Source organism: Neodiprion pinetum, chromosome 7 (genome assembly GCF_021155775.2).
Source record: "Neodiprion pinetum isolate iyNeoPine1 chromosome 7, iyNeoPine1.2, whole genome shotgun sequence".
NCBI lineage: Eukaryota > Metazoa > Arthropoda > Insecta > Hymenoptera > Diprionidae > Neodiprion > Neodiprion pinetum.
The window spans coordinates 12,708,289-12,734,956 of NC_060238.1; the positions used below are offsets into that span (position 1 = coordinate 12,708,289).

At 41.7% G+C, this 26,668-nt stretch overlaps 1 protein-coding gene across 1 annotated transcript in view; it reads left to right on the forward strand.

The window, feature by feature from the left end:
• Fife (regulating synaptic membrane exocytosis protein fife) overlaps positions 1 to 26,668 on the forward strand; it is a 2,091,151-nt gene that overhangs the window by 485,448 nt on the left and 1,579,035 nt on the right. Inside the window, exon 4 of the mRNA XM_069137999.1 lies at positions 10,122 to 10,206. Coding sequence (XP_068994100.1) covers positions 10,122 to 10,206 — 85 coding nt within the window. The remainder of the gene's footprint in view (positions 1 to 10,121; positions 10,207 to 26,668) is intronic.

Below are 26,668 nucleotides of genomic sequence, written 5' to 3' on the forward strand. Positions count from 1 at the left end.
CGTCACAGGATGAGTATTTTCTACTGCGCTTATCGTGAATATTTCAGTCGTCCAATTGGGAGTGTAACCTTTCTAGAAAACATTTTTGAATTTGCTGATTCGAACTTTGTCGCCGGATTTGAACTTTGCCAATATGGTAGGTATCGCTTGAAGCCCTCCGTACGCCTGACGTAATAACAGCCTCTCGTTTGTAACGGTGACATCCGACGGTTTCATTCCTATGGTTCGGTGTTTGACGTTGTTGTGAGCCGAAACCAAATCAGATAAGATATCAAGCCACTTGTAGCTTCCTTGCATGCTGAACCATGTCCACATTTGACCTTTCAGCGTGCGATTAAAACGTTCACAAATCGAAGCCTTCAAATTACTGTACATCGAGTGAAGTTTGCTTCCGTAACGTGTACATAAGCGATTCCGATTTCGAGTTGTAAGATTCCGTTCCTCTGTCGACGTGTAAATTTTTCGGCACCCGTCCTTGAACAAGCACAGATTCCATCGCTTTCGTAACATCATCTCCAGACCCGCTGTTTATCGGTACAGCCCACGCATACTTTCAAAAAATAGCAATGACTGTGAGCATGTACTTGTAGCCTTTGTTTTGTCTAGCGTACGACGTCATATCAACAAGATCCGCCTGCCAGGTCTCGTCGATGCCGCGCACGTCTACACGTCGACGCAGGTAATTCCGGCGTGCAGGCTTATGCAGTTCCGTCACCAGTGCTTGCTTTTCTTCGTTCATATTCCAACGCTATTAGTCTGGTGTCCAATTTGGAAATGATTTCCGCGTTTCGAATCGACAAGTCTCTGCCGATTTTAAAGTCTGTGTAGAAGGTATACAAGGCTTTCTCCGTAGTGATCTCCAAAACTTTGATCATTTGATTGAGGTTGTCGATTTGTTTTTGCAACACGCTGAATTTACGTCTCAAGATTTTTAAAGTTACAGCATTGTTCGGCTCTGCGGGATCTGTGACATTGCACAGTCTCTTGTTCCGTATATCGTAATGCCCATCCGCTGTTATTTGAAACCCGACACGCGGAGGACCACAAGTGCTCGCGGTCGTGTTTTTATCTAGATGCCGTTCAAACACGTCGACGCTCATCTCGGTAATGAATGCAAAAATGATGGAAGCTGCTTAATGAATGATTCCTGCTTCGCGTAGCTCTTCGATAATGGAGATTATTTCGTTATTTTGACTCGGATTTCCCGCTGCCTGAGATGCCAGGAGTAAACAAAGACGCTCCACTAACTCGTTTGGATCATCCCAGAAGACGTATTCCGTTTCAACACCTTGTCGAGTGATCATAGCTTGCGGAAGTAGACCTTTACCCTTTCGGCGAGGTGATTGGGAATAATCCATTAATTCGGCAGTGACATTTTTAAATTTGTAACTGTTATCGTTTCGAACAGCCCCATCGGATGAGTAATACTTTTTATGCGCGTTCGTTGCGAGGATTATGTTTTTAAAATTTTCCCGATCTCCGGCGCTCACAGAAGAACCGTCAGGCTTCTTTTTGAACATAAGTTCCAGCAAACCCTTCGTTTTCGAGTAACGCGTATCGCCAATACGAACGTAGTCACTCTCAAAAGATATCAACGAATCACCAATCATTAGTCCGTTTGAGAGGTTGCGTATACCGTACACGTTGTCCAATTTGCCTTTTGTCTTCGCATCTCTCATCAGTACAAAATACTCTTCCTCGATTTTCTCGACCGGTGTTTCTACGATTGTTTCATCCCCCGCCGAAGCAAAGGAATCGTCCATTTCCGAGACAGTTTCATTTTTCGTTTCATTTTTCATCTGCTTTACTTCTTCTTTAATTTCTTCCACCTCTTGTTTGACAGGTTTGATATCTTTTGTAACATTCACCAGTTCTTGCAACGGAGTCACTACTGGTTTGAAAACGTCACTCAATTTCTGAGTCGTAGATTCCTTGCCCGATTTGGGCAATCTGTGTTTTCGACGGATCGCAGCACTTGCTTGAGCGATCTGATGTAGGACATCTTTTTGCTGGGAAATTTCAGAGCTCTGCATGTTGACGCAACTGAGTCTGCAACGCCACTGCGTCTCTCGCTCGAAAACGTTGGATTTTATTCCTTTTCCAGGCTAACAAAAGAATCGAATCCCCTCCTGTATCGTCCTTCGTTGAGCTCACTGTCTTTGTCGATCACTACGAACCCATATTTGTCACCGTTCCAGCATGCCGCACACAAGTCTTCAAACTCTGTGTGAGACATATCGGTGTTCGCATGATCGTTGTAAACATGTCTGAGGTTTATATCGTCTTGTTTGAATAACACGATTAAGTTTACGTTGTCGCGCACGAGATGTTTGGGAATACGCGCGTACGTCTGAAAGAGATGGAAACAGTCAACGTTGTGATGTCTACCCATGCAAAAGAAGGCTCTAATATTGTCCTGCTTCTCGCACGCTACATTGTCAAATATGATTATTGAGTTGGGCCGTGCTTCTTCCGGTGTGATCACTTGCTCACGCTCGGTAAACGCAGAATACTCCGTATTCTCAACATGGTCCAACAATGGCTTCAACAATTGGTATTCAGGTTGGTTGAGAGATTTCGAGTAGATGTAGACATTTTTAAATCTGAGTCCGTTGGGATGGGTTATAAGTGTGATCAACGCATTAGTTTTACTACAATCTGACGGGCCACAGAATATTGCACGTACACTTTTCGGGAGTAATTCACCGTGCCGTTTGTGCCTTTTGACATTTTGCTCCGAAAGTTTGACAAAATTTATCACAGGAAGCTTAGTAGGTTGTTTCTCAAACCGTATCTCGGACATGACTGATCGGATTTGCTATGAACATCCCGTTTTAAAGCACTTTTCTTCAGTCAACGCACGAACATGATCGCGTACAGAGGTAAACGAAGCAGCAGCAGGCAGCAACATCGTGGCAAGGGTCTGGTCAATAAAATCATCAACAAACTTCCGATCGGGTTGCATGTTCCCGGTTACCAATACTGCGGTCCTGGTACGAAGTTGACGAAAAGACTCGCGAGAGGCAATTCCGGTATCAATCCTCTCGATGCAGCGTGTAAGGAACACGGCATAGCGTATTCGAAGAATCGTGAGAACCTTGAAGTTAGAAACGAGGCTGATAGGGTGTTGGCTGAGAAAGCTTGGAAACGGATTCTCGCAAAGGACGAAAATTTGGGTGAGAAGGCAGCCGCTTGGGCAATAGCTAATACAATGGAAGTAAAATCAAAACTCGGAATGGAAATTCGAAAGTCAAAAAATGTGACCTAGAGAAAAATTATAAATGCTGCCAAACGTTCTATGGTACCAAGCAACGATGCAAAAGTAGCCATCTAATCTGCGCTGGAGGGAGCTGAGAACGCCGTTAAAAAAGCGGGTGGTAAATGTCAAGTGCGAACAACTCGCGTCCTACCGGTACCTTCAAAAGTCGGTGGTTTTCTACCGTTTTTGATTCCTATTTTTGCCGGACTTAGTGCTACAGGCGCGTTAGCCGGTGGTGCGGCAGGTATAGCAAAAGCTGTGAACGATGTGAGCGCGGCTAAACGAGAATTGGAGGAAAGCAAACGACACAACAAAACTATGGAAGCTATTGCGTTGCGCAAAGGGCTTCATATAAAACCGTACAAAACAGGTCTTGGTCTCCATCTTTCAAAAAACTAGATGCGATGCTACCACGTCGAGCGTTGACTGATTGGGACTTGTTGAAATATGCAAAAATCTTTGAGGTTCCGTATTTCCGCGGTGTTTTCATGCGAAACGAAATGCCCGAAAACGGCCCACGAAAAAACGAGTCAGATATAATCAACCTTGACGACAAAGACGGTCCGGGAACACACTGGGTTGCATACAAGAAACGCGACAATAATATCGATTACTTTGACAGTTTCGGCAACCTTTAACCACCCTCAGACCTCATAAAATACCTCGGCGTTGGTAGCGTCAAACACAATCATGAAAGGTACCAGGATTATGATACATTTGAATGCGGACACTCGTGTCTGAAATTTCTAAGTGGTGAGCTATACATATAAACATGGTGCGTAATTCGTCAAAGTCAGTCTACCACTCGCAGTCATGGATGATTCGTTAACGTTAACGATGTCGGGAACCTCTTCGATACTCGAGGCTCAATATTTCCCACCGATCGAACTTGCTCGTGATAAAAGTTGTGCTCTTGGCTTGGTAGAATTGTTAACCTTTAATTCGATTCCCAACGTTGATGTCGGTCACAATAAAATTTTTGTAGCTAGAAAAGTGATCACCATACCTACCGGCAGCTACGAGATCGAGGACAAAGAGAAGTATCCTTAAAACGAGCTAAGAAATACAGATATCAGGCTCGCCATCAAACCCAACAATAATACATTACGCAGCGAAATCACATGCAACCACACGATCAACTTCGAGCCGAATGATTCCATTGCTCAACTTTTGGGATTTACACCACGTGTATTGGAGGTTGATAAAACTCACGAATCAGACGTGCCTGTAACTATACTCAAGGTCAACGCGTTGCGAGTCGAGTGTAGCATTACAACGGGCGCCTACGTCAATGGACACAAAGTACACACTATTCACGAGTTTTTCCCGACTGTCCCACCAGGATATAAGATCGTGGAAGTACAGTTGCACGTCATTTATCTTCCGTTCACCGTCAGGACCATGGATCACGTTCAGCTCCGGTTAGTGGATCAAGACGGAGACCTGGTTAATTTTCGCGGTGAAGTTACTACTGTGAGACTACACGTCAAATCGCAATAAACAATGGGAATTGTATACAACAGACTGTCAAAGAGTAGGTATATCAGTAAGTCGGCATGCCCCGATCAAGTCAGTCATCGATCGATTCCCGAACCGTTAACACCTCGAAACGTGGAGTTCCTGATAGCTCTGGGTCTGAAACTGACCACTTTTGGAAGAGGAATTTCCGACAACTCAAAATCCGATTTTGCTTTTTTATCATCTGCTACGTACCATGGAGGAAGAAATCTTAAACATACAAACACCAGTCGTCTTTGACGAATCCGTTACGCATTACGAGATTCACGCTCACAAACCTTACGCCTAATCAACTTTCAACAACAGCGATGAAATTAGAATCACCGTCCAGCATCAGGATTTATGCATATTACCCAGCAAAAGTTCGGTACATATCCACGGACGACTCCTCAAACCTGATGGTACAGCTACTGTGAACACACAGTTCGTAAACAACGCGATCTGTCATCCGTTTGAAGAAATTCGCTACGAAATTAACGCAGTTGAGGTTGATAGAAGCAAGAACGTTGGCTTGACAAGTCTCATGAAGGGTTACGCTTCCCTGCACCCTGGTCAGACTTAGCTGATGGAGAACGCTGGATGGCTTGATGTAGAAGAGAAGAAAAAATTAACCGATGCCGACGGTAATTTTGACGTACTGATACCGCTCAGCATGATACTGGGTTTCTCCGAAGACTACCGCAAGATCGTTGTCAACGCTAAACATGAGTTATTTTGACGAGATCAAAAACTGACGTCAACGCAATCATGCAGACTCAAGAGGAGGAATTTAAAATCACGATCAATGCAGTGGAATGGCTAATACCGTATTTGAAACTCGCGGATCAGAAAAAAGTTGACCTACTAAATTTTATTCAGAGAGATCCGCCTATTTCGATGAGCTTCCGCAGTTGGGAATTGTACGAATATCCCTTACTTCCCACAACATCGAAACACGTTTGGACTGTGAATACTTCCACTCAGCTTGAAAAATCTCGGTACGTCATTTTGGGTCTCCAAAGAAGTAGAAAGAACAAGACTGGCAAGAACGCAAGTCATTTCGATCATCGGAATATCACGGACGTCAAGCTATTTTCAAACTCTCAATCTTATCCGTACGGTAACCTGAACCTCAACATGAGTCATAATCTCTACGCGCTCCTGTACGAAATGTACGCAAACTTCCAAGCTACCTACTACGACAAGAACCCCGAGCCGTTGCTGACAAAGAGTGAATTCCTTCGAGACGTCTCCTTGTTCGTTATCGACTGTTCAAAACAAAACAAATCTTTAAAGTACGGACCTGTCGACATCCGTCTTGAATTTGAAGCTAGAGCCAACTTTCCCGCTGAAACATCGGCGTACTGCTTGATTGTTCACGATCGTATTGTCGAATACAACCCGCTCAGTGGTGGGGTGAAAAAGTTGGTATAAAAGCTGACCCGTTCCCACCATCTCGCACTGTTCAAAGATGGAGCTTATCGTTGACATACAAGGCTTTCGTAGACCTTTCAACAATACCTTCACATTAAAAGAATTGGCTATAATTTCAATCTACTCGGAAGCATCTCCATCAGTGTTTTTCTTCAAGCCACCTTACGAATGGGATTTACTGGACGTCAAATACAAAAGCCAAAATTCTTGGTTAGAACGCGATTTTCACGGATTATCTTGGAGCTGTCGAACCATCTCTTTTGAGGAAGTTGAGTGGACCATTGAAGACAGGCTGTGCAAAGCTGAAACCGTGTACGTAAAAGGAGAAGAAAAACGAGATTGGTTACTCAAAATCGTTCCGAAAGTTGAAATCATCGATATGCTGGACTTTGAGTGCCCGTCGCTTCAAACCCTGCAAAAAACTTCAGCTGCGTCTCTAAGATGCGACGTTCATACAATACCTAACGCAATCTGCGCAGCACAAAACGTTTGCATACTTTAAAATTGGTTACAAAATCATCATACTGTCCGGATGGCGAGGGTGTACGATTTGTGTTACTGCGCAGAAGCATCTACAAGAACGGTCCCGCATTCCTGGCGAATATATCACCCTGGTTATGATACTGTTGAATAAAATTATTGTACTATTTTTGTGAAGTAATTGTCAACCGTACTCTAAAAATTGTACTCAATAAAACTGTTTTTTTCCAAAGAATATTCATGAAATAGTTTTACACCTTCTCTTAAGAGCTCTTAAGAGAGAATTTTTTTCAATACGAAGCTTATGTAAGATTCGACCTTGCTCTCCATCCTTGACCGAGCAGTACTCAAACAGAGTTATGTTTTGCATTCCTAGAGCGATAGTAACCCAACACCGCAGATCCTTGGCTCTGAATATATACTACCGCAGCTATCGGCCGACCTTGCACTCTGGTCTTGTCTGAACCCGTCCAAATACTCATCGTAGAGTTCACATTACATGACGTAAACGCAGCTCGAAACCCTCCATCGTTGCTTAGTGGTGTTCGGAGTAGCATTTTCTTAGATTTTGAGACCTAATTCTAGATACAATTACAAGGTACAAAACGTACGTAGGATCAAAGGTATACAAGCCGGTTAGGCGATAAATGAAAAAATGTTTATAATTCCAATCTTTTTTTTGTTTATTAAACGTAAGACTTACACAGGACACTGAATATTTGAATGTGATACTCAGATTATCCTTATACGAATTCAAGTTGACCGTAGGGTCCGCCAAGATAGCGTAGATGCAACCGTATCTCCTTACTGGCTGTCGTCACCTTCTGGAACAAATCTTCATCTTCTTGAAGGGCCTTGGTCAGTCGGTTGGGCAGAAAAATTGTGAAAGAGTCATCCAAGTCCAGAACGATTTTGTCACCAAATTTCGTTTTAACCCGACGAACGCCACTGACTCGGTATTCGAAGTATACTTCAAGGTCCGAAAGGTTTTTCAAGGGCAGAAATGTCTCCAGGCGAGCGACTTCGTTCAATTTTGAAAAGTCCATGATCGTTACGGTCGAGTTGTATGTGCTCAAAATCTCTTGTGAGTTGATTGAGGTCAGATCTGATTTTCGGCAGATGTTTTACTTCTCCAATATTCTTGAGGAGCAGTTCTAGTCGTTTCTTCAATTCACGTTGTTGTTCCAGAGCACTTCTCATTTGCAAGAAGAACAGCTTCAGACTGGCGATGAAGTTTTCACTTTTCGCTTATATAACGTTCCCCCACCACATAATTTGAAATTTGGTGGAGGGTAAGGAATGTCACGTGGCTGATATCAAATACGTATGTTTGTGTATGCGCACGCACCTTTTAGCATTCCCAGGGCGATAGTAACCCAACACCGCAGATCCATGGCTTTGAATGTACTGCGGCTATCGGTCGACTTTGGATATCAAACCGACATCCGAGTAAGTGAAAAATAATTCTCGAAATCGTCCGATGGTGAGCGGCATGCGGTCAAAGGATTTCGGTGCGACGTTGAATTTTGAGCCAAACAATTCTCGGAACCATTAATTTTGGAATGTCACATGGTTGATAACGTGGGAAAAGAATGTGAGGGTGGTTGATGTTACACATCAGCAGTCCTACCGCGGGAAAGGAATTCGGGACGGTAAAAAAGTTCTCGCCCCCGCTGCGCCCTATACCGTTGGCAGGCGAGCACTACAGACTTTGACCTTCGGTCGGTAAGATTGTCGGTAAAACAGCACGATTTTGACCCTTGATCGATAAGAATTGCCGGCAAAGCAGTGCGATTTCCACCGTCGACCGATACAACTGTCGGTAAGGTTGCATGGTTTTATCTGCCGAGAGTGGGGGTAACCTTTAAGGGTTTGCACTGGGCTGCGCAGAGCGGCTCGGTCGGTAAAGAAGGTGTTTGTACTCAGAACCCGCCTTGCTATACTACTTTCGCCATCCTACTCCCACTGGGGCTCCACCACTAGCCCCCGCCGGGGGGCTGCCGCCCCGCCGCCCACGTGGGTCGCAGTTTGGGTTGTGTTCGTTTTGGTTGGGTTTGTTTGGGTTCGGTTTGTCATTTCGGTTCGATTGGATACATTTGGATTCGATTAGATTCGTTTGGGTTCATTTAGGTTCGTTATTTTTTTTCATTTTTTTTTTTCATCGTTTCGGTATTTTTGGATTGTTTGGATTGTTCGTTCAATTTCACAGATCTCGGATTGTGCATTACATTAATAAAAAAAATTAGTGTTCGACACGCAGGCCAAGGAAGCATTTTGCGCACTCGGCTTCGCCTCTGCTTTGCGCTGTCTTCAGACTCGTAGTGCGCAAAACGCTCGTTTGGCCTCGCGTATCGAAATATGCTATTACGCGAGAAAAATTGGTAGAGAATGCAAATTCGAAAATTTCGAACCTGGTGTTTGAAGATGCTTTACCGGAGACTTACTTTGCTAATCACCTAGCCGCCTGACTACAATGTCATTAATTTCTCTCATGTATTTCAAAGTTGTTTTAATAATAATGTGATAACATGGATACGCCTCGGTATCGCGCATACATTCTTATACATTCCCGCGCTTTGCTAATTCCCGAACGCTCTTTTCAGCGTGTGCGAAAGTGGCATTTTGTGCAAGCAAATGAATGCACAAATTCGAACTTTACGCACGATAACAGGAAAACCTTCTATCGGAATGTCACAAAACACTTCAATATGTGAGTTCGTACTGTCTTCTCAGATTTGTCGATTAATATCGAAGAGCTGAATTGTTTCCTAACAAAATTCGCTCTTATTGTGACATTCTAGTATTAAAAACTTTGACTGAGAAAAGCGAAATCATTTTAGTTTAATTTCTGTCGGGATAGCAATAGCGTTCTGAAAACTTTTCATTTTATTATTTTCCTTCAGTGTCGCTGATATGCAAAAATATCATATTTGTATTATTTCATTGAGCAGACTAGGAATCGAAAAAATTCAAATTATTTCTATTTTTTCTTAAAATTAGATAGTTAAATCTCATTCAAACATTTTGGCGCGACAGAAACAGCTAAACTCGAGAAGTCCCTCTACAGCGCCGGGGATTTTTAACTTACGTAAGTTGCAATGTTTTTGCTGTAGTACTGCACGAAAACTTTGAACGCGTTTTCCTCGAAATGATATTTTCTAGTAGTTTTGCCACGATATTTCAAGAAATATTAAAAATATCACTTTGTTTTTTTTTCTTTCTGTTCTCTTCTATCACGTACTACTGTAATTTCATACTAAAGCAAATTGTGAAAAAACATCCAAAGGGTGTATGGTAATGAGGCACGACAGTTAACAGCGCTTCGTTGTATGTCTACGTGAAGTTTCTAAACTTTACCATACTAACTAATACCAAAATATTCTAAGATGTTACATTAGCTCTTCGAACAATGTGTCAGAACTTATGCACAACATGTCTCTTATTGTTTTAGTGACGAAATTGACTCCGGCCAAAGTTACTTCAGTTGAGGAGATCCAGCCAAAACAGGAAACCTCACCCGTTGAGGCACCCAAACCGTGAGTTAATTTACGATGTTACATGCAATTCATTGTTCACTCATCCGAAGATTTATATCACAATAACTATTAATTTCTAACTAAATGACAAATTGGAAGTGCATTTTCGAACAATTTCTAAGTGTCGTACGATTGGTTGAAATATTTATCTCTTCGTAAACCAATATTTGTCAGGTTTGTCAAAATGTTCAATTGACTTGAATTCCATCTGTAAGTATTGGTGCTTTTAGTGCGTTGAAAAACATGTTCACTGCCAATCAGAGCGCAGAAACGTTTATCGAAATACAGTCATCAAATTCCGAAAAATTCAAATCAAGTTACGCGGACTTTATTCTGGAACAAACAAGTCAAGCTTTTTCGTGACACCCAGAAGGGTTAAATTAGTTTACTTGAATTAATGTGCAAATACCCGAGAAAAAATTTTTTCATATGATCGGATGAATTTATATAAAATTATGTCTTGAATTTAATTTGATAAAATTATATAGAATTATACACACATAATTTTACACAATTTCGAATAATTCTGTAGACAGCAGCTCAAAACTTGACATTAATTTTTTTTCGAATGATTTGGAACCGATCTGGGCCAGAGGAGACAGGGGGATGGCAATGAAAAGTTTTCCGACCACCAAATAAGGACCATCCATGTCTTATATAAAACAAATATATTGGAGATTGAAATAAAAATATTAACACCAGTGCGAAGTCTGCGACTATGTGTGTAACTTATGCATTGTAACGTGGATTTTTCCCACTCCTCGGTCACTCGGAGAAAATGACCGAGAACTTACCACGTTCACAATAAATCGGCGTCCGCGAGGTATCCTGGACCTAAAACAATATCGCGAAATTTGTTGGGCACCTGGCGTGATCAACACGCCTCGAAATCGGTAATGCGATATACCGCGACCAAATAATCGATAGAATAATTCGCAATTCGCTATTCGCGATTCACACTAAATTACTTAGATTTAACCAACACAAGAAAAAAAAAATAATATAACAGAAAAGAAGAAAGAAAATTAAATGGCTAAATTTGGGTGATCTCTTATTCCTTCTTACGCTAGTCGCTGCCTCAATACTAAACAATATCTCCAAAACAAAAAAAAAAGACAGAATTTTATTCGACGTGCTAACCGCGTTCGCCCTCTACTAGCTACAGCGCTAATCGCCGACCTAGCCAAGAAACACTAATTCCATAATCAAACGAAAGAGAATGTGACTCGACGCGCTATTCGCATCTCTAGCCGTTATTTTTAATGGCGCCGATCACCACGGGAATCGCCTGGCTGTTATCTAAGCGCATCCTAACTTACGTCGCAGTCGCCATTTCCAAAAAATTTACAAGCCGTCCCGCTAATCTGAGCGTCTACGCACGATAATACGCGACCTACACGAGAGGTGACACTTTTTACATACGCAGACTCGACGAGACCCTGTGCAGCGGAATTTGGCTACACTCAATTTCAAACCGAAATTGGCTCCACTCAAAACCGTGAATTTACACGAGACTCTACAGGAACCGAATTGACTCTATGCGTTATCGCGAAAACTCAGGCTACGGTCATCAACAAGGAGATCGGCCAACGAATTTCGAGTACTACTCTAACTCAACAAGGACTTGGCCAACCGGGTGCCGGTGCGCCGATCTACCTGCACTCGAAATGCGTTCGCAAAGAATTAATAGCGCTTACCGCTTCGCAACCACACCACGAATTCGCCAACTCCCGTTTCGGCCATGGCACACACTTCAAGGAGGTTCTTTTTTTTTTTTGTAAATTTCTATCAAACTCGACTGTCGCGAAATGTTGCCAGGACTCAAGTTTCGAGCTTCGCTAATGAGAGCCGCAATTCGGACATGCCTCGAACATAGGCGCTATCCGTCGTGAAAAACTCTCATGCTCTCATTGGTGTTTTCTTTCCGAAATTCTTATAGCCTAACTTATCGCTATATTTGGTGCCCGCTGTGGCGGGGTGATGATTGGCTGTCGAGTCTCCGCTATGCCATAGTTTGACAGTGGCGTGGTGACGACTTCGCGAGGTTTCCTGACGTCAGCGTGGTGAGGGGAGGCTACGGCTGGTTGGCCACCAACGGGAATCTCGTCCGCCTTGGGTTCTCTCGCGGCAGAGTTCTACGTTGACGCTCTCTCCGTAGCCTCGTGAGAGGCCCTCCTTTCGTTGCGATCCGTCGCGACTGTATTTTCGTGAGGTCATTCGAATTTGCCGCCGATCCCGTGTATGATGCCGCATGTACTCGAAACCAAAAAAAAAACAAAAATTCTGAAAAATTGTCTTGGCCAAACCGAAAATTGTCCCCCCTCGGAGTATCGGATGCGTGACTTTTGTCCTGGCGCTCTTTTTCGAAATGATTCGCGGTCTGATCCGCGGGATCCCTGATTTCGGGCTCCATCTAGGGTTCGGGGAGTCGTTTGGAATGCGCATCGAAAATGCCACATTACAGCATATATGGAATTCTCATAGGCGGACTCATGGACGAATCAAAGTGGCTCACATCAAGTTTTCGTTTATACCTCTCCCAAGTGCATTTCTCTATTAATTATCTTAATTAAAATTCGCAGTCCCTTCTAGCTTTTACTGAAAGACTCATAGACAGGTTTGGCACTGAAAGAAAAGTGTAATGTACCTATGTCCAACGATGTATCACAGTGAATATTTTATTTTCATGGGAAGTTTGAATACCACGAACGTAATAGTATTATCGTGAGCTTAAGTATGTGTGAATAGTTATAATGAATTTTGCTATTAGTTACTATATTTATGATACAGCTCAAAATTTTTATGGTAATAAAGGCAACAATATATCTAAGCTCATGGTATCTATAAATTACAGCAGACATTTACAATTCACATAAATAGCACTTGCAAACATAAATTATAATCTGATACGTTTACAGTTCAAAATACTACACATTCGTTAAAATGAATATTTTCATGACAAATTCAATTCATAAAGTCGCATTCACTTGTGTGTTGGGATGCAATTTTAATTTACACAGAACAAAATTATTGTATCTATGACCGAATACCTTGGGTAAAAGGACATTTGGTTAAAAGAAAACAGCGTATTCCCAGCTCAACCGAAATGTTTAGTTTTTGGACCTGAAAAGTGGGGTGGTAGTGGAACACGATTCCTTTCTATAGTTGTTACTACGAGTGCGCGAAAAAATTTCTCATTTTCGGCAAACTAGATTTTTTTATTTTTTTGGGGTTTCTCTCTTCTCTTTCAATTTGGAACTATTTATTTTTGTATTATTATGAACTTTTAATACTACTGTAATTTTTAGATTGATAAAATTATGACGCTTACATAAAAGAAAAAATGATCGTGATTTTTCATATAAAAATTTAAAATAACTTCAACAATTGCAGTTCGAGATAGCTCCGACAGCTTTTACAACCATTTTACTGATTTTTACTGTAACTGAACGTCGTGACATTGCATATTTAAAGCATTCATTTTAGATGTCCCTCTCCCTCCTCTGGGTGAAGACTTTGCCCATTTACCGCCACCAGGGGCTGCAGTCCTGACCGGCTTCTGCCGGCTGCATTCATACAATACTTATATGCATTTTCTCACACTTTACTGAATTCTACACAGAATATTGCAAAAAATATCGAGTCCCACTTCTCAATTCGATAATGTAGTTAGAGTTGAGTCATTTCTGTTTTGATAGCGTGGTAGAGCACACTGTTCTGATAGGGGCCTGCAATCATTGCAAAGATTGAAACAATGCGTTCATGTTGGCCATTTATGAATACGCATTTCGATAACCCGACGAACCCAACAGTAACACTTGTAGCACAACACTCTTTCCGTGGTCGGAAAGCAAATACCCGAAGACGTGAAGGGGTACAAACAGACTTGAAATCTATATTAGGGAGACACGGCCCTATAGTACCAGTTTCTTGAAATATGCGGTTGATTTCATTTAAATTTGATAGGTCCAAAATAGTACGTTTCGATACAAGTTAACACGAAACGTAAGCGAGGGTCACATACGCACACGCGTATCGTATTCTATTCTTTGTAACCCATATAATGAGAAGTTCGACCCCGCGTACCGAAGAACGTTAGGTGGCCGATTCCCCAACAATTACCAAATTGTTAGGTAATATCGTAAAACCGTTAGGTCGTGTCGAAAATTTTGAGGTATTGAACATTACCCAGCAGAAAACTGTATCATAATGAACCTGACTTAACACTTTGTAACATTTGTTGACGGTTTTTCAAGGTGGTACCCGCGGTTTAATGCGTGCGATCGCTTCAATTATAGTATATCTAATAATTATGCGGGAAGTCGGTGTTTTTTGATGAGTGTGAAGCTTGTAGTACGAGCCGAAGGCGAGTGCAGCAATTCACAGGAGTCCGGAATCGCCAACCTACACTCGTGACACACGACACGTTTCTAACACCTGTAATGGGAACTTCTACTAGAGAAAATTATAAAGGTGGTAGTCGAACCTAGCTGTAGACGCGTTGCAGCAACACAGAGGACACGATCGTAGTCGCGAGTCATCACGTTAGATGGCACTAGTTGCATCGGTTTAGCTCAGAAAACTGTTAGGAAAATACTATTTCCTAACAGTTGTGTGATATTTCCCAACAGTTTTTCAACTATAGGGAATTGGCTACTTTGCCCGTCCGCCATAGCGCGCGAAGTCAAAATTCCCGTGCAGGTGTTACAAAAAATATTTTTTTAACATAAAAAAATTCACTATTTCGTGGAATCAAATTTGATCCTATTGAATCAATCCATACATGGGATTTAGTAAACAAATTGATCACATAAAACTAAGCGGTTCTTATTCTTTCCGTTTAAACTTATACATTATCGAATACGTATGGATAGTGCCAGCCAATCACAGCAATGTATTAATGTACGGAAGGCGCATCTCCAGCTCGTGTGTGTGAGGACACACGGCTTACCGCATTTCGTGTGCTCTGGGCTTTACGCGTAGGCGCAACTATGCACACATGCGAGGGTGGCTTGCAAGTAATTTCCTTGGAAGAGTACGCAGATTCGATTTCATTAAAAGTGACTTTTGTACTAAAATCTATGAACCTTGTTCGTAAATGAGTTAATCGAGTATGTTTACGCCACGTATGTGATCGGAAAATTGTAATAGCGGAAGGTGAAGGTATATTTTAATACGGTACTAGCTTGAAATCCCCTGCTCGCTAAAGCACACTCAAGATCGGTATACCAAGTATAGGTAATTGTTGTACTCGTTCGCTCCCTACCGTCACGAAAAAAAAACCCATTTGTATGAAAATTCGTACCCCCAACTCATAGATACTCCTAATTTCCAATAAGAAAAAAGTTGAGGATACGAATTTACACCCAATTTGGGTTTTTTTTCTCTGAGGGTACGCTTGCTCACTAGTTTGGATGAGCGTTGTCAGTGGTTTACCAAATACTCACAAAATAATGAAATATAACTAATTGTTTTATTAGATTAGCAGAGCGTTAATCTTTCTAATTTTTCCTAGTATTTGAAATTGAGATTGTTTGGAAATATGGAATACAGTAGTATAGCAAGGCCGGTTCTGCGTAGAAACACCTTCTTTACCAACAATCCCGGACGCTAGCCCTTGAAGGTTATCCAGACGCAAACCCTCGAAGGTTACTCCCACCCCTCGTTGTTAGAATGCACACTGCCGATCGATCGTGGGTAAAAAATCTTCGCAATGACCATGATCGTTGGTGAAATATCCCCCAAATGACTATGATCGTTGGTGAAGAATCCCCGAAATTGCCATACATAGTTTTTATCCCTTGTGCGTTCTTCTTCGGTAAGAAGTGTGTGAAATTAGCTATCATTTACTTTGAGTCTTACTCCTACCAGATAAATAGCGCTCTCGGTTATCATGCTCATCGAACGGGATCGAGTAACTACATTACCAAGCACCCTGTGAATCCTCGAAGGTTAGACCGAGAATCCTCGCACGTGTCAGATTGAGCTTCCAGAAGGTTCGAAAAGATTTTCCGACGATCGAGAGGGTTCGAGGGGGAGGTACGACGTTGGGAGGCTCATGCAACGACCTTTAACGAATTTGGGTCGACAAACAATTCTCGGAATCATCCGAAAAGATTTGACTTGACATAGAGCGGCCCGCGGTCGAAAGATTTCGGTGCAACAGTTGACACTTGTCGGTTGCGTTTGCGAATTACCTCTGTCTCACTCTGTTCGACTGCACCAGTGAGTAGATCTCGAAATCGTGAACCTGACACCCGTAAGCAAAGTGAAACATCCCCATCTACTAATACTACTATACTTCCATGTATCAATCTGGCGATTAGTTCACTACCACAGCTCTCTCGTACATGAGATGTGTGAGACTTCTTCGCCACGTTCCTGCCCTACCATCTTACACGCGTTGCAGGTTCATTCAAGAAATATCTTGAAATTTTCGTCAAAGAATATTGCATACGGTTGTTCGCGAATTTGCGACAATGCGTAAGTCATGTTGTTCCTTGCCCGTAAAAGGGATCATGCCAGCGTGGAGCAGTCATTCTGAGGCAAGTCTTGCAACTTTGTCAAGTGTGTGCGATTCAAAGAAGGAGGAACAAACATGGATTCCGAAAAGTGCTTAAAATTAATAAAAATCATGGAGACAGCGTTTAAGACTTTATCCGAAAAATTTTCACCAACAGAGATTCAAAAGTGAATTTGATTTGGAAGCCGAAATACGAGACTTTTAAATGAAGTTTCACGAAACAACGCGTCATCGATCAGACAGAAGACACGAATTTTGATAAGAATTGGAATCTTGAAATCGTTGACAGCTAAATTGAAACAGTTTCGAAAAGTGGGTGACGGATTACAAAGCCGACAAATGAGCGATCGAATACCGTGGGAAGATTTGGAGACAGCTTTCGAAAGCCGCATTAGAACGAAAGCCGTGATCAATTTGCGGCATAAAGATTTGAGCAGGTTCTTGGAAGATGCGAAACACCGTGTCGTTGCAAGACTCAAGAAGATACTGCAAACGGCGGGAAGCTTAAGGTGCCGCTGACCTGAATCTAAAAGTTGTAATCAATCGAAGCGCCGTCTGCGTAAGTTTCCTCGGTTTCAAACCATTCGAAGGTGGTACTCTCCACCGGAGAGTAGTGCAACACAATATTAGCCAAAACGCGGTCGATAAAAGGCCTGAATCTGAGTCGGTAACCTTACCAACAGGACTGACTTGAATTTTAAATGCAAATGATGACGTCATGCCTATAGCGACTGCATCACGACCGAACTGATTATTTTGATAGTTTTATAGTTTTTTTTATTTTACATATTTCGTAACATAGAGGGGATAGAAAATTTGATAATTTAGTGTTTTTTGGCATGGAGACTCATTTTCAAAAATTCATAACGCCGGTTCTATTTGAGCTGGAAAGTTCGTTTTTTTAACCCAAAGCTAATAAAATGAATTTTAGTACAACAATTCTTTTATTTACGATTATTCTGAAATTTATATTGTTATAAATAATTAATACGTTTAAATCGATCTTTAACACTTGCCTTCACCTCGTAGCGAGTTCTTAGCACGACCATCGTATTCTACGTCAAATTTTCTATCAATAACGCATTTTTATTTGATGGAGAAATTATTATTACTGTAGGAAAAAATTAATTTATGTAGCGCGGCACGTCACATCGGCGCGTGGGTTCCATTGTACGCCTCATTATCTTGCTTCGTATCGTTTTCCTCTGTAATATAAATGATTACTGTATATTCTCAACTGAATAATAATATTTATTAGCAAATAAGACTTTATGAAAAATGTAACAAAAAAATAATCAAATACAAAATATTGTTACAAAGGGTGAAATCACCCGTTTTGTCCCCTTTTAAATGATCTAGTAGTCATCATAGATAACAGACGTTTATAAACCTCTTATGTCTTTAAAAAAAATAAGGTTGCTGTTTTGTCGGAAATTGACCACCAGGATTAATTCCCGTACTTCCCTTCCATCTTGAAATTAATACTTATAACAATTATTGATATGGGCAAGGTTAGGTATTTTAAATAAATCCACTCGGTTTAGGGGTCAATCAAAGATGGTTTATTAGCCCAGAGGAGGAAAACCTCAGCAGGAACTGAGTAAAAACCTCCTCGAAATCGTGTACAATGTATGTGAATGAATGTTAGATTTATAAGTGGATGTGTGCACTGGATGTATCTGGAGAGAGAATTGTGACGCTTCGAGTGAAGACACAATAGGGGTGAGCTCAACCGCCTTACAAGATGCTAGCGTGGAAGCTAGTTACACGATAATTATCAAGGCGATAATTAATTCCCCAGTGGGAATACAAGAGAGAGATGGAACGGCCGAGAGGCGCTCCCTTAATGGCCGAGAGGCGCTATTTTAATGGCCGAGAGGCGCTATTTGAATGGCCGAGAGGCGCTATGTCATGGAGTGACGACGAGTGTCGACCCTCTTATGCCGCAGTGGCGTTGTCTCAGTTATGTATCAACACAACCATCGTGACAAATACTACTTAGAGTCAGTTCAAATCAGAGATTCGAATTATAGGCTCACCAAATTGGAGAGGAGCCTGAGTGCTGTCTGGCTCACGCGTATCAAGCAACTACTCGTGCCAGCACGTGTTGACCCGGCGTGGCTCCGACTTACCGTACTGCGCATGTCAGGTAGCCATTGTTTTCGAGTTCTGCACAGATTTGAAGGTGTGTGTCACACGTAATCACATACGCGTATCCCAATACAAGTAACTCTGCCGTGTAGGCACGATACACACCCAATACAAGTAACTCTGCCGTGTAGGCACGATACAGTTGCTGCGTCAACCGACATTATTGTGAAAACAGTCTATCTCGAGACTTTGAAAGAAGAGCTTCTTCACGGAATAAATCCGTTTTCGCTCCCAATTTATCGTTTCGTAACATTGGTGTCAGAAGCGGGATCCTTCTGAATCTCGGCAGAGTTAAGAAGTATATTCAAAATAATGCAACGAACTCCTACGTCGAGGACATCACGCGCGGAGCGACGAGCTGCCGGGCGCGTTTCGGCCCTTGAACCGGCGTTTCCTCCTGTTTCTCCTGGTTTGGAAGCTGAGGTTCAGCCCCAGCCCCAACTAGCTCTTTTGGCAGAGCTCATCCAGGGAAACCAAGATTTACTGATGCGTTAAATTCAGCAGCAACAACAACATCAACAACAGCAACAACAACACCAACAACTGCTACAACAACAGCAACAAGAACAGCAGAATCTTCTGCACGAACTCCTCTCGCAACAGCGTCAACAACAAGAAATCGTGTCCCAGGCGCTGATCGGGATCCTGCAAGGTGTGCAGAAGCTTCAGGAGCGGCCGCAGGAATTCCCGATACGCCCAGTTCCGTCCCCAGGTAGAAGGACTTCTCTTCCTTCAGTCCCGGTACCAGCAAGGAGGACCTCCATTCATTCAATTCCGGATCAATCAAGGTCTGACGCTATTTACGGGGGAGGCGGAATTCCCCCTGTTGCTAAAAATTTTCCACCTGCTCATGTCTCGCGACAAGCTCAGGTTAGCTCTTTTTCGCGATGCCACGATGTTCCGTCACGTGATATTTCAAAAGTAGTTGAGCCTCCTGTCGCGTCGTCTCATCCTAGCGTAGATATTCAGTCAGAGTTCTTGGCCTTTTTAAAATCGCGCGGAACTGTCAATGTTTTCCCTCCGCAGACTCAGAGCTCGTTCGGACTCAATCAGGTCCCTGTACCTGCCGCGAGTATTGTAGAGTTGCCCTCGAAACAAACGAATTTGAAGCCCGGTTCGTATGACGGTTCGTCTGCTTGGAGTCTATACGAACGTCAATTCAACATGATTAGTAAGGTTAATGGTTGGAATCCGTCCCAGAAAACAGCTAATTTGACAGCGTCTTTGTCTGGTCCGGCCTTGGTAGTTCTTGGATTGCTTTCAGATTCGGATTTTGAAAATTTCGACAGCATTTGTGCGGCTCTTAAACTCCGGTTTGGCGAAGAACATCTTTCCAAACTTTATTTCACTCAGTTTGAAAAAAGACGTCAAGGGCCCAAGGAAGATTTAGCCTCTCTCGGAAATGACATCGAACGTCTCGCTCGACATTCCCTTACTGATTGTGCAGAAAGAGCTAGAGATTAGATAGCTCGGGCGAAATTCATTAATGCGATTCGGAATCCGGAGCTTCGGTATCATCTGACGCTCGCAGCTCCAACTTCTCTACATAACGCAATTATTAAGGGCTTAGAATTAGAAGCTATAAACGAAGCGGATTTAGGTTCGCGTCAACTTCATCGATTGAGCCAAGCTGAACCTTCGAAAAATACTTCGTCCCGTCCTTCAGTCAATCAGCCTAGCTCAGATTCTCTTCCAGGAAGGAAAAATAGTGGTTTCTCTCGTTACAATAGATCAAACTCCAACCGGCCTGTTTCAGAGTGCCAGTTTTGCGGCGTAAGAGGACATATCGCGAAGAATTGTTTTAAACTCGACCGTCAGTTGAAGACTGCGGAAGATTCGTGGCGCAAAAATGCCTCCAAGAGGGCTCTCTCTAATCCGGTTTGGGCAGCGCAACCTTCTGTTCCTCAGAATTCGGAAAACTAGCTACCGATGTTTCGAAAGGGCGGATATCATCGGTTTCTTCCAAGTTCCTTAGCCCTATTGCTTCACAGTTCGTGGTTAGAGGCCTGCGTCGTACCGGCCTATATGCTGAAGGTTCCGTTAACGGACTAGGTTATTTGTGAGTGATAGATACCGCAGCCGAAATTTCCGTTGTTCGTCCTGATATGATTTCGTCTCTTGCTTCAATTAATCCTTCTGTGTCTATTCGCACTGCTACCGGAGCAACTACCCCTGTCGTAGGTAAGATGGTCGTGCAGGTAACAGTAGCGGATTGTGTTCAATCCCCACATGAAGTTCTAGTAGCTGATATAGAAGATGAAGGCATTTTAGGCGTAGATTTTCTTTCCGCTCACAACTGCGTCATTTCTACCGGGGATTCGACTCTCTGTTCTGGTTACCGTAAAATCAACCTTGAAACGTCTAGGTTTATTGACTCTTCTGAACAGTGATAAACCCTCTCGTCTTTGCGCGTTTTAGAACATGTTTCGGACTCTTTAGTCGTTCCTTCTTATCTCACGGAACTCTTTACTAGGTCTTCTAAAGATTTAGATGTCGCTCAGACTAACAGTCTCGTTTGCCTTTTTAACGATTTTAAAGACACTTTTGCTAAAGACTCTGCCGACATCGGGAGATGTACCATAGCTAAGCATTCGATAGATGTAGGGAATAACGCTCCGATTAAACAGGCAGCTAGACGGCTTCCTTTAAACGGTCGCAGGGAAGTTGAAAAATTAGTAGAGGATATGAGAACAGCAGATGTTATTGAGCCGTCTTCTAGTCCATGGGCTTCTCCTATTGTCTTGGTCAATAAAAAAGATGGTTCCAAGAGGTTTTGTATAGATTATAGGAAGTTGAACGAGATCTCCAAGAAAGATGCATATCCGCTCCCTCAGATAGGAGATACCCTTAATTTAATTTCCGGTGCCCGTTGGTTCTCTACGATTGATTTACAGAGTGGTTATTGGCAAGTCGAAATGAATCCGTTAGACAAAGCGGAAACAGCTTTTGTCACAGGTTAAGGTGGACTTTGGCAATTTAAAGTTATGCCTTTTGGCCTTTGTAATGCATCACCTACCTTCGGAAGAGCGATGGAATTCGCCCTTCAAGGTCTGACTGGCAAGATTTGTTTAGTTTATCTCGATGACATCATTGTGTTTGGTAAGACTTTTGATGAGGTATTGGAAAATCTTAAGCAGGTTTTTAGTCGTTTATTCCAAGCTGGTCTAAAAATGAGTCCCAAAAAATGTCATTTTTCAAAAAGGAAGTAACTTTTCTCGGACACGTCGTTTCAGCGGAAGGTGTTAAGACAGATCCTTCTACAATAGAAAAGGTCTTGAATTGGCCTCGTCCCGATTTAAAGGCAAAGATTCAAAGTTTCTGAGGACTTTGTACTTATTACAGACGTTTCGTTGAGGGCTTTGCTTTTATAGCGAGACCCCTCCATGCTCTCACAGGAATCGAAGTTGTTTTTGATTGGACTTCCGAATGCGAAGGAGCCTTTGTTCTCCTTGAAAAATTATTAACTTTGTCACCGATATTAGCTGATCCCATCACCGATTCTCAATTCATCGTAGATTCTGACGCTTCTCTCTGTGGTATAGGTGGGATTTTGTCTCAAATTCAGGATAACCAAGAGCGCGTTATTAGTTATTTCAGTCGGGTCTTGTCTCAACCGAAACGCAATTATTGTGTTACCCGTAGGGAATTATTAGCGATGGTAAAATCTATTTGCCATTTCCATCATTATCTTTATAGAAGGAAATTTTTGATTCGGACAGACAATGCTTCCTCAACTTGGCTTCTTTCGTTCAAATCACCTGAAGGCCAAGTAGCTCGATGGTTGGAGAGGTTAGGTCAATATGACTTCGAAATTAAACACCGTCCCGGAGTTCTGCATGGTAATGCTGATGCACTTTCTCGTCGTCCGTGCCGGGACGATTGCAAACAGTGCTCTCGCTTAAATAAACAGCTAGATGCCTCGCTTGAGGGGGTATTCTAGTGTAGAGGCATGAATTTGAGGTGTTTTTTGAAGTGCTATAAACAAAAAATAAAAAATATTTTTACCATCCATTTTTTTATCAGGCGTTTATTATTATTTCACGATTGCAAAAAAAAAAAAAACAAGTCAAAAAATACAAAATTGAAAGTGCTATGAGTTGTTGAAGTGGGGGGTACAAAAAAAATGGCGCACCAATGTTGTCATGATTGCAAGCATTTTCAAAATCAAAAAAAAAAAAATTAATAATCTACATAAATGCAGCTATCGTACTAATTAAAAAAAAGTCAAAAAAAAATTTTTTTTTGCCAAATTACGGCTCTCCGAAAAAATAATACGTTTTTTTTGACTTTTTTGGACGTTTCTGAATTTTTTAAAAATAGTAAAAATTATTATTTCGTTATAATAATAGTTCGTGCGATAGAGACATGTATTGAGAAGATTCTCACCAAATTTCAAGTAAATCGGTTCAATAGAACTTGAGAAATCATGTCAACCGTTTTGAAAAATGTAGTTTTGAGAAAAACGCGTTTAAAGTTTCGAGTAAAATTCGTTCCAGCCGAGCCAGTATTGAAGACGTGTCACTAAAATAGCTATATCTCTGAAAATAATTGAAATTTTGACTTGTCCTTTTAAGGACACATTCTTGAAAGGTTAAGCTTTGAAAATATAAAAAAAAAAAAATCGATTGTTTCAAATTTCTACACTAGAATACCCCCTTAACGGTCGTCAAATTTCTCTCGTTAAAAATAAAGAAGACTGGATCATCGCTCAGGGGAAAGATTCAGATCTCCTTCTAGTTCGGAATTGGAAACCTACAGGAGTCAGGCCTCAGTGGGAAGAAATATCTTCTATGAGTCAGTCTTTGAAAATTTACTGGGCGCAGTGGGACTCCTTGTTTCTCCTCGATCAGTTGCTTTATAGGAAATGGGAATCACCTGACTCTAGGTCAGTACGTTGGCAGCTTCTGGTTCCTAGAGAAAAGATAGCCGAGATTTTGTCAAGCTTTCATGATTCACCTGTCGGTGGCCATTTCGCTTCTAATAAGACTTCAGGTAGGATCAGGGAAAGGTATTTTTGGGCTCACTGCCGAGCTGACGTTGAAAATTGGTGCAGAACTTGCACGGTTTGTTTAGCCAAGAAGGGACCTCGTGAAAAAGGGAAGAGCTCTCTTCAAATATATAACGTAGGAGCTCCATTTGAAAGAGTCGCAATGGATATCCTAGGCCCTCTTCCTCTTTCTAGGTCAGGAAATCGGTATGCCCTGGTGATAGCAGATTATTTTACAAAGTGGTTAGAAGTAGTCCCAATTCCGAATCAAGAAGCTAGCACCGTTGCTCGAGCTTTCGTTCGAGAATTCGTCTGTCGTTACGGAGCTCCTCTTGAATTACACACAGATCAGGGTCGAAATTTTTAGTCAAATTTGATGAAGGAGTTCCTTCAAATTTTAGGGATTAGAAAAACTCGTACCACCGCTTTGCATCCACAGTCTAATGGAATGGTGGAAAGATTGAATAGGACGCTTCTTCGTTATCTTTCTTCTTTCATTGATCAGGATCAGAAAGATTGAGATGAGTGGATTCCCTTATTTCTTTTATCGTATCGCTCTGCAATTCACGATACTACCGGTTTTTCTCCAGCTATGATGTTGACAGTTCGGGATCTTCGACTTCCGTCAGATTCAGAAAAGGGCGTCAATCTTTCCGTGGCTTCCTCCCAGGTGATTTTTAATTCCGTTTTCCGTCAAAAATTGGACGAGGTTCACGAATTCGCTAGGGAAAGAATTCGTATGGTCTCCGATAAGACTAAGGATCGTTATGATATTAGAGCTAGAAATTTAAAATTTGAGAAGGGAGATTCCGTTTGGTTATTTTAACCTCGTCGGCAACAAGGGCGTTGTCCCAAACTCCAAAGTAATTGGGAAGGTCCTTATTTTATTGTTGATCGGATTAACGACGTTGTTTTCAGAATTAGACGTTCCCCTCGTTCCAAATCCAAAGTCGTACATCTGGATCGCTTAGCTCCTTAACAGTCAAGAGCATCGTTTCAGTAGCTCTCTGAAGGTTAGAAAGTTCGTTGACAGGTTAAGGTTAGTTCGATGTTGTTCGATTCGGGAAATTTTGATATATCGATTTCTTTGGCTTGAAGAGTGTTTCGGTTTTGCGCTTGAATGAAGTAGTGAGCGTTTGGTCGATCCTCTGTTCTTTTTTGTTTCTAACCAATATATCAGTTTCTTTGAGTTTTTATAGATTTTCCCCGACGAATCTGCCGTCTTTGGCTGTTTCCGATGTTACCTCCAGCTGTACTGTTTGTCCGGTCTTAGCCTGGGTTCTCCGGATATCCAGATAAGATCGTTCCTTTTCTTTTATTGAATGAGTTATAAATCCAATCACTCGCGTATTTTTCCCCCAAATTTGCTCAGCAAATTGGGAATCATCCGCTTCCTCTCACTTTTGTCCTCCCAACTCTAGGGTGTGCTGTGTCCGGAGGAAACCTGTTCACCTGTTCTTATCTTGGTCCCCGCAAGAACTTTGGAAGAAAATCTCTTCCTCTGGGATCTCTTCTGTCTTCTGCCCTTCGGTCTGTCTCGTGTCTTCGGCCAAGGAATCTCATAAAGAACTCACTAACTCATCCTTAACACTCACCTTTATAAAACAAGGCACGCAAATTTTGAAATTCGATTGAACGCTCAACTATCTGCTCAAGGTTTTCTGTGGTTTACCTTGAGACTGTGGCAAATGCCAGATAGTAAAAAGGGAGTCTTTTAATTTTTAGAGCCACAGCTCCAACTCACCTTCGAGCACTGACTGCTAGATCACTTTTTTTTGTAATTGTTTATCTTTTCCGAGTCGGGTCGACTCTTTTCCTCGAGGGGGAGTAATGTTACAAAGGGTAAAATCACCCGTTTTGTCCCCTTTTAAATGATCTAGCAGTCATCATAGATAGACGACGTTTATAAACCTCTTATGTCTTTAAAAAGAATAAGGTTGCTGCGTCAACCGACATTATTGTAAAAACAGACTATCTGGAGACTTTAAAAGGAGAGCTTCTTCACTGAATGAATCCGTTTTCGCTCCCAATTTATCGTTTCATAACAATATCATTGTGTCAAATAAAAAATCACTTCATTGAGATATCAATACATTATTTTTAGTTGATAAGTACCTCGTCCTGCAGTACGTCGTACAATATTTACATTTATTCTTGAAAATTTACATGATTCCAACCTCTCCTGAAGAATTAGAAGCAAAGCAATTCTCATTGTGTGAAAAAAAAACGGTTGTACAAATTTTTAAACGAAAAACACTATACATATTAAAAGTGAATGTAAATATTATAAGACGTAATGCAGAACGAGGTGTTTATTGACTAATAATAATGTATTTAAATCTTGGTGAATTAATTTTTCATTTGCCGCAATAATATTTTTTATTTTATTATTTTTTTGTTAAATTTTTTATAAAGTCTTATATGTCAATAAATAATATTATTGAATTGAAAATATAGAATAATCATTTATATTACAGAGGAAAACAATACGAGGCAAGATAATGAGGCGTGCAACGGAACCCGCGCGCTGATGTTACGTGCCGCGATTGATAAATTAATTCTTTTCCTACAGTAATAATAATTTCTCCATCAATTGGAAATACGTTATCGATAAAAAAATTTGACGTAGAATACGATGGTTGCGCTAAGAACTCGTTACCAGGTTGGGGCAATTGTTAAAAATCGTGTGACGGCTTAGCAGAGAGCCGTGGTAAGAGTCAGTCGGTCACCCGCCGGTCCAGGAATAACACGTATAAGTTTGGTAACGCAACATTGTCTGATTTCATGTATATCGTCGTGTA